Source organism: Talpa europaea (assembly GCF_964194135.1).
Source record: "Talpa europaea genome assembly, chromosome: 8".
Lineage (NCBI taxonomy): Eukaryota > Metazoa > Chordata > Mammalia > Eulipotyphla > Talpidae > Talpa > Talpa europaea.
In genome coordinates, this window is record NC_140075.1 from 118,820,510 (window position 1) to 118,838,430 (window position 17,921).

The 17,921-nt window shown below is 51.7% G+C and overlaps 1 protein-coding gene across 1 annotated transcript in view; it reads left to right on the forward strand.

Annotated features, from left to right (window-relative positions):
- Positions 1-9,427, forward strand: part of LOC311175463 (uncharacterized protein) — a gene marked incomplete at both ends in the record, with an annotated part of 30,541 nt that extends 21,114 nt beyond the window's left edge. Inside the window, 4 exons of the mRNA XM_084240334.1 lie at positions 3,211-3,836; positions 6,561-6,688; positions 7,355-7,420; positions 9,359-9,427. Coding sequence (XP_084096460.1) covers positions 3,211-3,836; positions 6,561-6,688; positions 7,355-7,420; positions 9,359-9,427 — 889 coding nt within the window. The remainder of the gene's footprint in view (positions 1-3,210; positions 3,837-6,560; positions 6,689-7,354; positions 7,421-9,358) is intronic.
- Between the last annotated feature and the right edge of the window lie 8,494 nt (positions 9,428-17,921).

Here is a 17,921-nt window from a genome sequence, read left to right on the forward strand (position 1 = left end):
GGCAATTATAAATCAGAGACATTCAGCAGAGGAAGAGGGATTAAAACAGGGGTGGGAAGAACACAAGAAACTATGGAGATGGTTCACTGGTGATATGGTGGTGGGAATTTTACAGGAATTACACCTGAGAGGAGAAATCAAACATTGTACAAAAATGAACAATGGTGTAATATATATATATATATATATCATTATAAATACTGAAATCATGAAAAATAAAAAAGGAATGAGGGCCAAAAGCCAAATACAGGATTGAACTGACTTCATGAGAACTAATAAACAGGCTCAAAGGCTTGTTTGTTCAATAAACAGATGGCCACAGGTGAAGGTCACTAGGACTTTGGATGACCAAGATCAATGCCTGATGATATCAGGTGTTTACCCCCCTCAGACACTGAGAATTGGCTGATTTCTTGTCCAATCTGAGAGAATGTTGAGTAAAGAGAATACTAGTTCATGAGGCAAGACAGGGTTCTAGTTCTCACTTAGCCCCAGGCTGTGTAATAACCCTGGTAAGTCTGTTATCTCTTCCAAACTCTATTTCCTCACCCATAAAATGAGAGCACGGGACAAAACTAAAAATGTCCACGTGCAACTCCCTGCGCCTGTCACACATCCACGACAGACATTACCAATCAACCACTACCCTATTCTCACCTCCATTAAGACACAGCCTCAGAATCACTCAAAGATAATACTCCAGGAACCAATACACTAGAGGAACAACCTCGATAGAGTCAAGATGGCAGTTTAGGGGAAATCATTTACTACCCTGTCCTCAACGATCTCTAAAACGCTTGTCAGTTACTCTGTTTTCTAAACCCAATTCTTTTCTCACCCTGATATGACTTCATGGCACATGCTTCAGGGGTAATTACTGGGGATATTTCGCTGTCTGGGATCTCATATCTTGAGCTGTCCTACTGCTCCACATCTCTTTCTCCCAGACCAGATGTGCAAAGTCCTCATCATGGTTCTAGATTTTGCTAACCCCTTTATTTAAATAACCTGGTTCCTGTTCATACCTCTCTCATTCTCTCATTCTCTCCACACTTTTAGAACTCCTAGACTCTAAAACAGGATTAATTCATGACAAATTATTTCACTACTTTCTTTGCCTATGTACCAAACAGTCATAGTTAACAGATTAAGGCATGCTCACATAGACAGTTTCAAATACCTTCTCTACTCAGTCTCCCAAGCAGTCCCTACCAATTGCTTGATGTGTCAGACAGACTACTGAACATTTCATTTCAAGAAATCATGTTCAAAGAAATGCTAGAGCAAAATATTAAAACAAGAAAAAAAATAGCTCTCTGTGGGTTTATGGGTATCAGACTCTCAAACCAACAGCATACGAATGGCTTTCTTTTCAGCGTTCAAACTGGCCCTCAGATTCTCCACTTACCTCTGCAGCAATGTGCCTGTTCTGAAGAAGTGCCCTGTAGGAGAATAAAGGTCTGGGTGTTGATAGCTTTGCATGTCAAATCTGCCTCAATCTCTATAACCAGCATATTTTTTAATAACTTACTCGAGTTTTCCTGGCCTCATCTGCAAAATAAGATGAATACCTTCTCATGGGTCATTTTAGTACATAGCATATATTCCACCATCTAGAAGATATTCAGCAAATAAATAGATGTGCTGCTATCCTTGAATGCACTGCATCATTCTTAGTATATTTCTATATTGCTGTGTCTGTCCTTGGGGTTCTGCATAGAAAAATAAGATACTACACAGGCCCTGGAGAAGTAGAGAAGGGAGCAAAGTTAGAAGAACCAACTGGAGGAATCCTACGTGACCACAATGGACCCCAACACCTGGACACCACTCAGAAGCTCCTTAGCCAGTGTCCCTGCTCCCCATTTGTGACTACCTAGATACTCCCCATCCTTCAGGATCCAGCTCAGTCTTCTAGGAGCCACCCCTGAGTACTCAAGCCTGTACTCTATCTAGTGAGATATTAGTTAACTATAGGTTCAATTCTGGAAGATCTGGAACAGTAGTTCAACATAAACTTTATCAACTCCTGGTTCTTTCTGTCAATTTCCAGTCCAGAACTTCCTACACCCCACTACCTATTGGAGCATTTGAGTTTGGAGGCAATGAGCGTCCATGATCTCAGTGATACATGTCTCTTGAAAGTGTCAAGATTACTCTAAATCTCCCATCAATGACCACTCCTGTATAAGCAGGTGGCAAATGCTTTAGAAGTAGCTGGGAATATGGAAGATGGTGGCTGGATGGAAGGCAGGATGGATGGATGGGTGGATGAGTGGATGGATGGATGGATGGGTGGATGAGTGGATGGATGGATGGATGGATGGATGGATGGATGGATGGATGGATGGATGGATGGACAGAAGAATAGGTAGATGGATGGGAGGAAGGAAATATTCTTTCCCCAGGAATGTGGCATCAAGTCCTCCCCTGACTCTCTGGCAGTGTAGCTAAGCCACCCTCTATTTCCAGGTCAGTTCAGCCGTTCATGTTCCTCTAGTCCCCCAAGCACCAGTGAGTACATTATGCTATGTACCTAAGAGATGTAGATGGAGTGGGCTGAGATCCGGAACATTCGCCTGAGGCAGGTACAAGCAGATCTTCTTGTGTTTCTGTCTCCCTGACCACCGGAACCAGCAGATGACGCTGGCTATCTCTACTCTTCAGCCCGGCACAGCTGCTCACAGAGGCCAGTCTTGAGGGTGCTATGGATGCATCGGAAGCCTACTACCTGGCCCGTGAGTAAACATTACCTTCCCCAGCCTTGGGTCCGGTCCCCATGGCTCTTGGTAGTACCTGGGGAGCGAGGTCTCTGTCTGTGGGCTGGGCAGTAAAGGAGGGAAAAGAGCTCAGAGCTTCTCTGGGCCTGCACAGCAGCATCACAGGATCTGCAGGCCCATATGTGGGTGATTCTCATTGTAGAGTCACCTTCCTCTGAGGTAGGGAGTCGGTGAAGGACAAATGAAGTCTCTGGAGGCAGCCGACCTGGACTCAAATCCTGCTTCAGTCACTGACTGACTGTGAGCCTTGAGATAGCCACTTCAGCTCCTTGAGACTCAAATTTCTGCAAGGCTGGTTGTGAGCACTAAATGGAGTGTGACTCAGATTCCCTTCAGTGAGTCAAAGGATGAGACTTTTATGAAGAAACAATGTAGAAAGATGTGGAAAGCTTTGCCTGCTGGTGACAGTGTTCTGTCCCTGACTTTCCAGGATGGAGCACTCAACTCTGCTCTTCTGGCTGCTGGTAGCCAGGCTGGGTCCTCGTGCCTGTGACCAAGAGACTCCTGCCCAGGAAAATCAACGAACCCCAGCGACCCCATCAGCCCCTTCAACCTTCCTGAACAGTTGGAACTTGACCGTCAAACTGTATGAGCAGATGAAGTCCGAAAGGCCGTATTGTAACATCCTGTCATCCTTCCTGGGCCTCTCCACCCCCTTCACCCTGCTGGCTTTACAGTCCAGGCCAGAAATACACGCCGAGATCTTCGAGGTATTGGGCTATCCTCCAGAGACAGCCCAGATCCCCGAGGACAGGCTCGATGAATACTCCAGTCAGCACCTCCTCTCCCCCAGGCCGCCCGGTGGGAAGTGCTGGGGAGACACGGGCAGCATGCTGTGCGTGGACGAGGGCGTAATACCAGCAGATGAGTTTGTTAACAAGGCCTGGCGTCTGTTCAACACAGGAGTCACCCGCATCCCCTTGCACAACCACGCGGCATCCAAGAAGGTAACAGACAACTACATAAGAAAGAAGACCGAAAACCACCTCCATAAGCTGGGCCTGCAGATCAATCAAGATACTGTCTTGGTTCTGGTCAATTATGCAGTGATTAAAGGTAGGTCGTCCTGTACTGATTATTTAGACAGCTTAGCAGTGCATGACAAAGCTCACCCGCACCTGGCTTGCGGGACCGCGCCCCCCATCTGCCTCTCCAAGACCTCGTTCCAGCAATGAACTCCTCTCACCCATTCCTTCAAGCTTCCCTCTGCTACCTTCACCTGAATATTCAGACTCTAGCTTCCTGCCAGGCTCCCTGCTTCCCATCACAACTAAAATTTTAAGAGGAGGGCCCTCCACACGCAGACCAGTGATACATTGGTGGGGCCTGGCACAAAATGAACACGTAGGGCCCTGTTCAAAATTTACATCTCAGGCCTCCCCGGTGGCGCAGCGGTTGAGCTCTGGGTTGCGAAGCTGCCTGCAGTCTCTGCGGCGCCGGTTCGATCCCCGGCTGCTCCCCGGCCACCGGAGGAGGGTCCCACAAGGCACACAGACCTCTCCTGCCGCCCGCTGCTCCCCTCAGCAGTGTCCTTCGGTCCTTCTGCCTGCTCTGCTCCCCGCTCTGGCTCTGGTGAGTTCTCTCACCCTCCCGCGCTTCTGACTGTACCCAGTGCATGTATAAATAAATAAATCTTTAAAAAAAAAAAAAGTAAAAAAAAAAAACCACACACAAAAAAACCCAAAATTTACATCTCAACATGGTGACAGCAGGGCATTGACCCCCAGCACTGACAGCTCAGGTCACACCCCCTGGAAGCCAGCCCTGTCCATGGCTTGCTCCCCCATCCCACCCTAATCCACTTTTCACACTGCAGGTCGGGCGAACTTTCATAAGCCAGATTTGACCTTGTAAATCCACCTTTTGAAGACTTGAAGTAGCCCAACCCACCCTTTAGGACAGACCTCCAGGCCCTTAACCACCTGTTCCCAGCTGACGTCTTCAGACACAGCCCCCATCACCCTCCCTCAGCCTCTTCCAGGAGTGCCACAGCTTAGCACATGAAGCAGCGCCCCAGCCCTGCAATGTGAGGTCCCTCCTGCCTGGGGGTCTTGAGCTCCCCTTCACCTCCCAAGTCCATTAGTTTCCCTAGTCTTCAGGGTTCAGCTCAGATGTCGCCACCCCCAGGAAGGCTCCCCCCCAGGAAGATGATCCCCCACTGGGGTACCAGATTTAGGAAAACAAAGCATGAAATTTACCTACATTAAAATAGCATGCTTATTTCTGTGAAATTTATTTTTTTAAATAAATTTTATTTTTATATTCCCCATACAATTGCAACACCCCTATTTTGACCCCAATCCCTCCCCTCCCGTCCCCCACCCCCCATAGAGTGTCTCTGGTTCATAGTTTTTTGTTGATTTTGATTTTCACTTTCTTATAGTTATTCATTTTCCTGGTCCCTTATTTAAGTTTTCTAGATTCCTGCTATGAGTGAGACTATCCGGTATTTTTCTTTTTCTTTCTGGCTTATTTTGCTGAGCATGATCCCTTCCAGTGCCATCCATGTGAATTTAAATTTAACGGGGAGCCCTGTGTTTTATGTGGCAACCCTCACCACCACCTCTGAGGTGGAGGGAAGAAATGTCTTTCATTCTGAATGTGCTGAGTTTGAGGTGCCTCTTGGACATCTGAATGGGGGTGACCAGATGGCCAGTGGGGTATGTGTCTGGAGCTCCTGAGAGGTGGGGGCTGGACACGGAGGTTGGGGATCTTCACAATCAGAGGGCTCCCAGAGGGGCCGAAGGGGCCGAGCCCCCTCTTCTCTGTCGTGGTGGCAGCACTTCCTCTCTTGAGTCCGAAGACTCAACACACAGTGTTGTGATGTCCTCTCCCCGTAAGACCGTGGGCTTCCTCGTCGGGGCCGTTTAAAGGTTTGTATCCGGATGCAGACACTGTCAAGACTGCAGCGCGCAGAAATTCAGCCTCCTGCTTCTCGGCACCCTCTGTACTACGAGATTCACCAAAGGGCCCCTTGGGATGGTCCCCTCAACTCCTGGCCAGCAGCCGCAGCTGCCGGGAGAGAAGGCAAGAAGCCAGTGCCGAAGGCAGCAGATGGGCTGCCCGGCCCTTCCAGAGCATCTCGGTTGGCATACGGTGTGGCTCATGCTTGCCCGACAGCTACCCGGGAAGGTATATCTTCTATTTTGTAGAGCCGCAGCGAGCACCGTAATCACGGCATTTGTCGCCAACCACTACTGAGCAACTATCATGTGCCAGGCACTGTGACTGGGGCTCTTGTTGAATGCCCACAGGCATCGAGTAAGGTAGGTGCCGTTACCTCCAGCTCCACCGAGGAAGTCGACGGTCCTCATTCTCTCTGGCCTCACCTCCCAGCAGCTCTGGTTTCTCCCTCTAGCCCCTGAGGCTTCCTGGTGTGTCACGGGAACATGCCAAGCCACTCCTGCCACACGACCTTTGCACAGAACGCTCCCTCTGGGACATACTTCCTGACACTCCATGGCTCACTCCCTGCCCTGCGAGGTCTTTATTCCATGTCACCTTCTCAGGGAGGCTTCATGCGGAATCACAGCTCTCCTTCGCTGACGTTTCTTTCCTCCCTTTGCATCATTCCTCTGCACAGCATTTTCCACCCTCTTAGCTTTCCCCCCAGGGTATCTTGTTCCTTGCTTCCCCTGGCATGTAAGCTCCCTGCAGACAGGGTTGTTCACCTCTGGCCTGCACGACTGTGTCGCCTGGCATGCAGTATCTCCCAAACATCAGTGCTTTCTGCCACGGGTGCCAGGGATCTCTCCCAACGCCTGCCATCTCTCTTCTCAGTGGAATGGAAATACCGCTTTGACCCAAAGCTCACCCGCTGGGGATTCGTCCATGTAGATGAAAGGACTGTGGGGCGCGTGCCCATGATGTATCTATCGGCCGGGCTACCCCCAGGCCAGGCGCATAAGGTACTTTCGTCCCGAGGTGCTCCGCCCGCCCCTCAGCTGCGACCTCACTGCTGTCTTTCTGATGCCTCTGGCGGCGTGTTTACCCGAGACCCAAACCACCTGATGATGGAGGATAGCAGTACGTGGACTAAGAACGTCTCACTAAGGTACAGCCCAGCTTCCTCATTCCCACAGCCACCGTCTCAGCCTCGGCAGTGGGGAGACAGACCCTTCTGGTCTTGGGGCCCAGGACACAAGAGGCTGGGGCTAGACCACACCCCAATTAACAGGCAAGATTCAGCTACCTCCGCCCGCCCCACAAGAGATGGTAGCAGGTGTCGCTGCATATGAAACCTGCATCCCCATCAACCCATCAAATCATTCCTCACTTGCTCCTCGAGAGATTTCCCTTCATCCAAGGACTCCAGAGCCTGAGGCAGCTCTAAAGGAGGGAGCAACGTTAACTTGGCTTTGGACTTGAGCGTGGCATGCATTGGAACATCAGGCATGGACGCGAGGTAGCGAGCCCGGAAGCGCTGGTTGGGTGGTGACCAACGACGGGTTTCCCTCTGCGCAGACACTGATGCTTTGTTGTGACCAGAAGGCGACCGGACCCCTCGCACCGGGTCTCGGCCCCCCGGCTAGCGGTATCCCCCGCCCCTCTCCCCCGTGCTTGCTCTCCCCAAGTATGTGAGGCGCCCGCAGCTCTGCTACGGCCTGTGGATCAGCATCATGGGCTTCACCCGGGCGTTTGTCAGCAGTGCAGACTCTCAGGCCTCATGCTGCACCTCCGGACTCAGAATCTCTAATCTAGCAAGACCCGGGGGGTTCGCACGCTGACCGACCACGGGGAAGCCACGACCTGGGTCCCTGGCAGAACTGCCGCATTCCCCCAACATGACAGATTCCCAAGTGGCAACCGTGTGTTGTCTCCCAGATACCTTCCCTGCACCCCTTAACCTCAGCACATTGGGGACAGAGGTGTCAGGTTGGGGGAGGCTGTCCTGTGCATTATAGGGTATTCAGCAGCCCCCCAGTAGCATACCCGCCTCCTTCCAGTCATGACTGTCAAAAAAGTCCCTAGACATTGCATCTGCCCCTGAGGGACTGTCCCCCTTGTTCTAGACCGTGAGTCCAGGTGAGGCTGTGGGCTCTCGCACTTTGCCCCAGGCCTCCCAACATACCCTGAGTTAAGAGCGGGGGTTTCCACCCCCACAGAATTTCTCCCTCCCAGTGCCTTGCCTCTAGAAAGGACTAGAAGATCCCTGGGCTCATGGTGGAAGCAGGGAAGTCAAAGTGGGAAAGACTCGTCTCAATACTGGGTCTTCTCAGCTGTGACTCCAGCGACCCAAGAGCTGGCTGCCCCGCAGTGAGCACCCCCTACCCCCGCGGGCTTTGGAGCTGGGGACGTGGGAAGGAGAGCCAGGGAAGCCGAGGCACTGGCCCTCGGCCCTGCCTGCAGCCTGCACGCGGGGAAGCAATCCAGGCAAGACAGACCAACAGACAGAGGGATGGACAGAGCTCCGCTTGCGCTGGGCCCGGGGGCAGCCTGGGAGGCCCAGCCTCAGGAAGGGCTTCCGCGGGGGCTTCAGTCTCGCTCTTGAGAACTGTGTGACTTTGGGCGAATCGACTTACCTTCTCTGACTCCCCATTTTCTCGCGTGTAAAGCGGGTGTGCTCCACGCTCACGCCCAGATCACAGCGAGGACAGAGTGAACACGCCGTGCAAGCCCCCGGCCCGGGTCTGTTTGTCGAAGGCGCCAGGGACGCCGCCGGCACTGGCTCCATCCCATCAAGTTCCCGCGCAGAGGGGCCGGGCCGGGCCGGGGCCAGGCTGTGTCCATTCGGCTGTTTTCTCTTCTCCAAGTAGCAGGATGAGGTTGCTCTTGCCCGGATTCTCCTTACCCTGGCGCGCTCACCTGGACGAGCTCCTGCCCAGGCCTGGCCTCTGGTCCAGCATCCTGGGGATCTCCCCGAGACCAGGGAGAGGAGGCTCTCCACGGTAAGTGGAAACCCCGGCCTGGGCCACTGACAAGTGTTGTCTCTTCTTTCTTTCTCACCAAAGTGCACCCTGTGCTGGGTCCTGGGGTGTGCTGGGCCCCGGCCTCAAAAGGCTCCCTAGCGGGTGCAAAAGTCAAAGTTGAAATGGTCGTGACTCGAAGACAGGCTGCGTGGAGGCACGAGATCCTGTGCACCTCTTCCCCCAGCTCCCCACTACGGCGAGCGCCCCGCCTGCCTGCTGGCTTGGGCCTGGGGAAGGAAGACAGGAGGTCAACCCTCTGGGCGGAAGGGGACGGTCATGGCAGCCCCCACGGGGTCTCAGGAGCACAACAGTCTCAGGAGCAGAGGGGGCCTGACAAATAGGAGGGTGAGGTGGGTGCCTTTCTCTTGTGGGGCGAGGGGAGACCAGCTGCAGAGCCCCCTGGGGAGAGCAGCATCCTGGATCCCTCGTAGATGAAGAAACTGAGTCTCCACCAGGGCCGGGATGCCAGGCCCCATGTCGAAGCAGGCTGGAACAGGGCTGGATTCCGGGTGGGCGGGGTGCCAGCCTGGGCTCGCGCGGCCACACACGGGCATCTCCACCCCCAACTCACCAGCGTCCAGAGGGTCTGGGCTCAGACGAGGGCCCCGGAGTGCCTCCTGGAGCAGGGCTGTCCCTGCTCAGGTCAGCCCCGTCACCCACCCCTTCCAGGCGGTGCAAGGGGCGGTGATCACTGTGGATGAGACAGGAGCAGAAAATGAGGACAACGTCCTCATCTAGAGATACCCCGTAGCCCTCGTGCCCCACTTTCCTGTGAACAAGCCTTCCTGCTCTTAATTTTGCGTGATAAAACTCAAAGCCTGCTCTTCACGGGGAAAGTGATGAATCCTACGACAAAACTACAGCCAGATTTCTAGAGGACACGCCTGCCCCCACCAGCGCCCCAGCAGCTGTGGCCACTCCGGGCTCGTCCTCCTGAGCCGAGTCCCTGCCGCACAGATGAGCGAGCCAGGCCAGGAGGGAGGACGGCCTCAGCAAGCTTGCCACCGCAGGCCTTCCCGGCAGGGCGTGTGGCCCGTGTCCTGCCACCACCTCCCGCCAACTTCCCGCCCTGGGCTTCGTTTTCCCACACCCTCGCCCCCTGCTGAGCGCAGTCCTCTGGGGAGTCCTCTCAATGCAGCAGCAATTGACACCCTGAGCGGGGCTAGGACTTGGGGAGCCAGAGTGCCCTGGGAGGCTGGGGTGGTCCCACCATCGCCCTGCTGGCATCCCTCAGGCCCAGAGGCTCACGCGGAACCAGCTGGGGCTCAGATGGAGCCGGCAGGCTCCACAGGAGCCCCTTGATGAGAAGCTGCTGCACAACTCCAGGTGGAGAGGATGCAGGTGCTTGCTCCCCCACCCGCGCAGGACGCTCTCCCTCCGGAAACCTCCCCTGACAGAGGCACAAGGTCATGGAGCTCGCTCCAGGTCTCTACCGGACCGGTCGCTCCAGCCCACGTCAGTCATGAGTCAGCATCACTGATGTGTTTGAGGTGCCATCCTGAGGTGCAAGATGGAGGAGAGGGACCCCACCCTCCGAGGCGGCCGGCCACATCGCACCCCTCCCAGGGCAGAGCCGACTGTCGTCAGCACGAGGCGGGCTGTCTGCTGCAGATAGGACGCATGTTCTCCCCGGGAGGCGTGTGGGAGGGTATGATGAGCTTAAACCCTCAGAGCTAGAGACCCCCCCAAGGTAACATTTAGAGCTTTATGAAGTCTTCATCAAGGCCTTCATCATCACCCTCCTCATCTCCCCCCACCCCCAGTTTATCTTCGCTTTAAAATCCTTTCTTAAGGGCCTCCCTGGTGGCACAGCGGTGGAGCGCTGGGTTGCAAAGCTGCCCGCAGCCTCTACAGCGCCGGTTCGATCCCCGGCTGCTCCCCGGCCGCCGGCGAGGGTCCCACATGGTGCACAGACCTCTCCTGCCACCCTCTGCTCCCCTCAGCAGTGTACTTTGTCAGTCTGCCTGTTCTGTTCCCTGCTCTGGTTCTGGTGAATTCTCTCACCCTCCCATGCTTCTGACTGTACCCAGTGCTTGTATAAATAAAAATAAATAAATCTTTAAAAAAATAAAAAATAAAATCCTTTCTTAATTTGAGAAATGTGGGAAGGTTAAAGAGAAACTGTATTATTTTTTTGAACCCAGAATGTCCTGGCTCTGTTATAATTAACAAAAATATTTACATTTATCTCCGCTCACGTTCAAAGTATCAAGAAGCTGACCATACTTCAGCAGACAGCCTGGAAATCCATCAGCTACCAGTTTATTTGGTGTTTCCAATTTTCATATCATGTCAGTGACGGGGCCGCTCAACTTGGCTCCACTGTCTAACTAGGATGTCCCTCCCCAGCTGCCTAGCCCCTTGGTCCCCACTTTCCTTGACGTTCTCATCAGCAGCCTCCTCCAGCTCCCCCAGGCGTCTACTCAGTCTTTTGAAGGCCTTGTCTTTGCCAACTCACCCTAGACCACTGTGGCACATTTAGGATTTTGTTTTCTAGAAATAGCTTCCAGATACTTCAATCTGCTATAGGCACCAAAGCCAAAAGAACTATCTGAAATCAAGTAGCTTAAAACAGCCATTCATTATGTTTCTGGGTTCTGCAAACAGGAATTCAGACCAGGCACAGGGGACAGCTTGTCTCTATTCCATGAAGACTGGGCCCTCAGCTGGTGGCTTTTAGCATTTTTAGTAAATGGTGACCTCCACAGGACCACAAATAGAATGAGTATCTTTTGAACCAATGGGAGAAAAACTCTCTTTTCAATGCAAAGTAAAAGACAGAAAGAAAAAGAACATATAGTAAATAAAAAGTAGGAAATAAAATGATGGATCAATCCTGACACAACAATAATTAAGATGAATGTAAACTGGCTAGTTTTGCCAATTAAAAGACAGAAATCCTCATTTTTGAATAATAAAAATCAATCCAACAAAATGTGTACATGAGACACTCTTACAACGAGAAGGCAGGAGAAGTCTGGAAGTAAAAGGGTGGAATACATCAGGCAAGGGTGAACCAGAGAAAAGCTAGGAGAGCAACCTCTTAGATTAAGCAGAATTTAAGACAAAAATGCATGCAATAGCACAGAGATAAAAGGAAAATAAGCAATAAAGAGGATATAATTACCAGAAGTACGTGTGCTTTAATAAGCTCAAAATATATCAAGTCATCCACAGAAATAGTAATTCCAAAGAGCACCTGCACCCCTATGTTTATAGCAGCACATTTACAATAGCTAAGCTATGGAAGCAACCCAAATGCCCAAACATAGATGACTGGATCAAGAAGATGTGGTCCATAGACACCATGGAATATTACTCAGCATTCAAAAAAGATAAACTCATGCCGTTTGCAGCAACATGGATGGAGCTGGAAGGGATCATGCTCAGCGAAATAAGCCAGAAAGAAAAAGAAAAATCCCAGATGGTCTCACTCATAGCAGGAATCTAGAAAACTTAAATAAGGGACCAGGAAAAAGAATAACTATAAGAAAGAAAAAATCAAAATCAACAACTATGAACCAGAGACACACTATGGAGGGGTGGAGGGTGGGGAAAGGAGGGATTGGGGTCAAAATAAGGGGGTTGCAATTGTATGGGGATTATAAAAATAAAAAAAAGATCAAGTCATCACTGACAAGAGAGAGAAATGAATGAACAATTGCGATGAAAGATTTTGACATTTCCCATTGAGAAACTAAAAACTCAAGTAACAACACAGATTAAATAGCTGAATAAAATAATAAAAATTTAAACAATGCTATAGCAACTTGAGCTTATTATTTTGTATTATACATACACACATATACAGACATGCATAGCAAACAGATTGCAGAGGTAATGCCCATTGTTTTTTTAAGAAAACAAGGAACATGTACAAAAACAAACATATATGATTGTAAAAAGAAGCTCAATAAGTTCCAAATGTTCAATATCAGAGATGACATTCTTTAATGTAAAAAGTAAAAGTTAATAACAAAAAGTGAAAGTTAATAACACAGTAAAAGTAGTCTAAGATTCTAAATAAAATGAATGTCATACTATGAAATTAGCCTTGGGCCAAAAATGAAACCATGAAGGAAATTAAATATGTCAATTCTTAGAAAATACTGGGAATAGTAAAGTACAACGTTGCAAACTTTTCTCAATACACTTCTATGGATACTGGAATGATTAAAAAAATAAGAAAGCTAAACATTTAACTCAAGAAAACAGAAAAAGAGCAAATAGAAAACCTAGAGAATTTGAAAGGATGGAAAGAAATAAAGATAAAGGCAGAAACCAACAAAATAAAAGTTTTTAAAAACAGTCCTTTGAAAAGATTAATTAGCTAAACAGCTCTCTTTAACAAGACTTCTCTGGCCTCCCTGGTGGCGCAAGGGGTTAAAGCACAGCACTACGAAGCAATCCGCAGCCTCTGCAGCATGAGTTAGATCCCTGGCCAGCCAGGGAGCAACCCACATGGCGCGGCAGACCTCTCCTGACTCACCGCCTGCTCCCCTCAGCAGTGTACTTCGGTCAGTCTGCTGTTCTGTTCCCTGCTCTGTCTCTAGTGAATCTTCTCAACCCCCACACCTCTGGCCTGTACTCCAGTTCTTGTATGCATAAATAAATAAATATTAAAAAAAAAAAACAAAGTTTCTCAATGGGGAAGAAGAAAAAGATGTAAATAAAAATAGGGCCCAAGGGCCTCCCCAGTGGTGCAGCAGTTGAGCAATGCGCTGCGAAGCTGTCTGAAGCCTCTACAGCGCCGGTTCGATTCCCCGCCAGCCAGGGAGAACCCCACATGGTGCGGCAGACCTCTTCTGTCTCGCCTGCTGCTCCCCTCAGCAGTGTCTTTGGTCCGTCTGCCTGTTCTGCTCCCTGCTCTGGCTTTGGTGAATCCTCTCACCCTCCTGCGCTTCTGACCTGTACCCCAGCTCTTGTGTAAATAAATAAATCTTTAAAAAAAATAGGGCCCAAAAGAGTTTGAAATAATTACATATCATATTAATATAACAGATTTTTAAAATAATTATAAAAGGACATTATGGATAATTAACTTGAAAACCTAGATGAAGTAGATAAATTCCTAAATACAAATTCCAAAACTCACCTAGGGATTAAAACCTGCTAAGACCAATAAGCACTAATAAAACTGAAGTGTGCCCAGAACTCGAGACCCAGTTATAGACCCTACTTTCCTCTCTCCTAATGGAAACAGCTCCCCTTGTTCGCAAAGGGAAGTAAAGGTGCTGGCAACACAGCAGAAAGTTCAGGACCCTGCTGGGCTTTCACAACGTCATACCCTTTCTGTACTGTGATCAGTCCCAGGATGGACAATCATGTCCAGAGTCCTTGGGGGACTGACATGAACACACTCTCTCTCTCACACACACACACACAGAGAGAGAGAGAGAGAGAGAGAGAGAGAAACTTGTTCTTGATATCAAATAACCACCTAGAACCAAATAACCTGGAGCTTCAGTGGCTACTTTTGGCCCCACCATGGAAACATTGAAGCGGAAGAAGGAGCCGAGAAAGAGTCTATACAAGAGCCAGAGAGATCTGGATCCAGCCATGCCTGAAGGCCTCTCCACCCTTTTGAACTCTCCATCATGAGACCCAATACCTTTTCTTTTGCTTTAAAGCAAAAGCCTATAATCCAGAGAACTGATGAAGAAAAATGTGGGGCCCACAGACTTTAGAGTTGAATGGTCTTGGATTTGAATCTCAAGAGTAGCTCATTTATGGTCTTATGCCTCAGTTTCTTCATCTAATAAAGAGTGATAACACTATCTTCTTTAAAGGGTCATTGTGAAGATCAAATGAGGTAATCCTTTGGGAAAACTTAATCGGTTTCATTCCTTGTCTGTTTCTCCCTCCAGATTGAGGTCCCCTTGAAAGCCAGACCTTGCTGGACTCACTCCAGCTTAGCAACTGGTTCTTCAGGGGGGTTGTGTAATCATGCTAATTACCTGTGCCTCCTATGCCAGCTGCCACCTGGCAACCACACACACTGATGCAACTCCAGCCACGTTTTAATATTAAAAAACGATACTCCAGGGAATGTACGGAGAGGAAAGTTAATTTGCAGCATTGCTACATTTATTCAAATTTCTTGGAGAAGTCTCCCATTGGTTCGTGACTGGGGGGAGGGGACCACCAAAAGGTGAAAGCCACTGGCCCCCCTCTAACCATTAACCAGCAGGGAACCCAGCCAACAGGATTTAGCCAGTGGCAGCCCTGGCGGCTAACTGTCGGCGAGCTAGAAGCATCCAGCAGGACCCAGCCGCTGTCCAGCGAGTCCCTGTCCCTGCAGGCCGTGAGTAGCGCCCAGGCCGCCCCATCCCTCCTGCTCCAGCTGCCTCCTGAGCAAAGCGATGATGCAGCCGCTGATTTTTTTTTTTTTTTTTTACGGGGTATTGAACACAAGGGCAGCCTGGAGGGATATGAGGCAACCCTTGGGAGGGCTTCCCAGAGTCAAGAGGTCACCCACCGGGCTCAGATGTCCCCTGGCCTCCTGCCTGGCAGCAGTTGACATTGAGCTAAGAGTCATCCCCACCGTCTTCGTCGCCAGTGCTGCTCAGCTCACCACCATTACATGCTGCACCAAACGGGGCTGGAGGGCTGGGGTGGAGCTGCACGAGGCAGTGCCCCATCTCGGGGACCAGGCTGGGGAGGGGTGCCGGTGGTCCAGGGCTGACTGTGCATTCATTCAACAGTCATACCCCCTCATCAGTGACCTGGGCCCTGGCATGGCAGATAGAAGGGAACTGTCTCCATTACCCCAGGAGTTGTGAGGTCAAAAGGCAGGACCACACCTGCCCCGGGCCGTGGCTGCAGGTTGGGGGACTCCTTTGAGAAATGAGGAGCTAAGAGAGGCACATGGACTGCAACACAGGCACAGCACGGACACGGCACTTTTACTCTGCTGGAGGCTTTGCAGGGAGCTGCGTTATTTGCCATTTGGCTTTATATGGAGACGCAGAAGGCGGAGCCACAGGCTCTGAGGCCGTGCAGGGTCCAGCCCCTGCTCTGAGCTGTTGCCTCCCTGGCCCTTAGTGTTCAAATCTGTACAGTGGGCCCAGGATGTGGGCCCAGAATGCCCTTAAGAGAGGCCACACGGGCAAGCCTTGAAGGCAGCTGTGACTGATGTGCACAGCCACCCGTTCGGGGGCAGGGGGCAGAGTTTGAACCTCCTCTTTGGAGGGTTAGCACAGCAGGGGATGAGCTTCCAAATCCCCACAGACACAGCAGGGAAAGTGGGGGAAGTGAGAGCTCCAGTGAGCTGCCCACAGCTCCGGGGCCTCGCCCCAGAGGGATCAGAAGACCAGGGGAGAGATGACAGGGGCCGAGAGAGCACCTTCCTGGAGGAGGTGCCCTGGCACATGAGTGGCAAGGAACGTGAGGCCGCGAGTCAGCAAGGCAGGGGTGTCTACAGCTCCCAGGCTAGATCCAGGCTCCACAAACATCAGAGACCTGAAGTGGCCCAACCTGCCCTGCCCCCGACAGGGGGATGACATGTGGTGGGGGAAAGAACCCCCAGACACCCAGCACTGCGGTGGCTGAGATTTCACAGGACCAGATTGAGGCTGAGGACAGGGTTGTCTCCAGGGATGGGGTCCTGAGGACCCCCTGAGCCACGTCCCTGAGGATCAGCCTGTCTGTGAGTCTTGGGGGCTGGGGCGGGGCAGCTTTCGGTGGGAGCAGGGTAACCAGCTGGAGTTTCAGGGGATGGCTTCAGAAGGGAGTTGGGGTTGGAGGGAGCCGAGCAGGAAGCAGGGAGTCCGGGAAGGGGGTGACTGCTAAATGGTGAGCCCTGAACTTGGGTTGTGTGCTGAGAGGAGAAAACTCCCCCAAAGAGAAGGTAAATGGGCAAAGCCGGGGGTGGGCATCATGGAAGCCGGGGTGGTCTAAGTGGTCTCCCCGAGTCGCGCAGTTCAGAATGGCAGAGCTGGGCTCCCCATTCATCTGGGGAAGATGCAAGAGAAGGAGCGACGCGTCTGTAGAGCTGGACGGCCGGGGAGGGCCACAGGGCAGCGGGGCTGCTACCACAGCAGAGAAGGGGGTGGGCCAAGCCACTGCAGAGCTGTTTCCCGGCTCCAGGGACAGAGGGAGGGCTACAAGAGGCCCCGGATGAGGGCTGCTGGCACCTGTCTCTCATGAGGTTCTGGGTGTGCAGCACACCCCCTCCCTGGGAAAGAGACAGGCAGTGCCACAAAGTGGGATGCAGTCTTGGGGGTACTGCTTTCACCATAGGTCCCCCCGACACACACACGGTGGCTGGTTCCCTAGGTGGGGAGTTGCGGGGAGCTCACCTGTCCTGTAAGGCCCCCTTCTTCACCGGAAATCTGGGGACCCCTCCTTGCGAGCAGAAGGTCCACATGCTGATTTGAGCCTGCCTGGAGGTGGGTTTCTAATTGCTGCCACGAAACATTCTTAGTAAGTTATATTTAATTTTCGCGTTCATTTTTTATTGTGGCTTCAGACCCAAGCGAACCCCTCGAGTGTGTGCGGGGCGTGGCGCCGAGCCCACCCCACCCCCTCGCCGTGGAGCTGTCACCACGCCCACAGCTTTTCCAACTTTCTTGGCTGCAACGCTGCCCAGGAGGCACGGAGGCCCCGTCTGCTCCATCCCACTTAGCGGGACTGGAGTCTGGCCCGCGAGGTCCCCCACGCACGGAACCACTCACGCTCTGTCTTCTTCTGTCTTCCCGGAGAGGGTGTGCTCAGGCTGCAGCCCTGTGACAGCCCTCAGGCTCGGCAGTGTCCCACCGGGCGCCTGGCACCCTGGGGCACCATGGAAGGGGCGTATTGGTCTCTGCCCTGGTTTCCGACACAGAGAGCCTGAAATCCTTGCGATTCCCTAAGTGGCAAAGCCCTGGCAGCATCTTTTGTGCCAATGTTTGGTCTTTGACCCCAGTTCCTGACAGAATCCCTAAGTCCCTTGAGATTTACGGGTGATAATAATGTCTCTTGTTCTCAGGAAGAGCCCCTGGGTATCTCCTGGATCACTTCAGGCAGGGGCAGGTCACCAGAAAGAACAGAAGCTGCCCCTCTGGGCCCCATTCCCTGTGCCGGGGTAGGGGAGAGGCCTGGAGACTGAGTTAATCATCAATCATGCTCAGGTGAAATGGGATGAAGGTATAAAAGTCCCCAAAGCACAGGGGTTCAAGGAGCTGCCGTGTTAGTCCACACATCCCCCGGCAAGAAGGGGTGCACATCAACCACACAGGACAGAAGCTCCTGC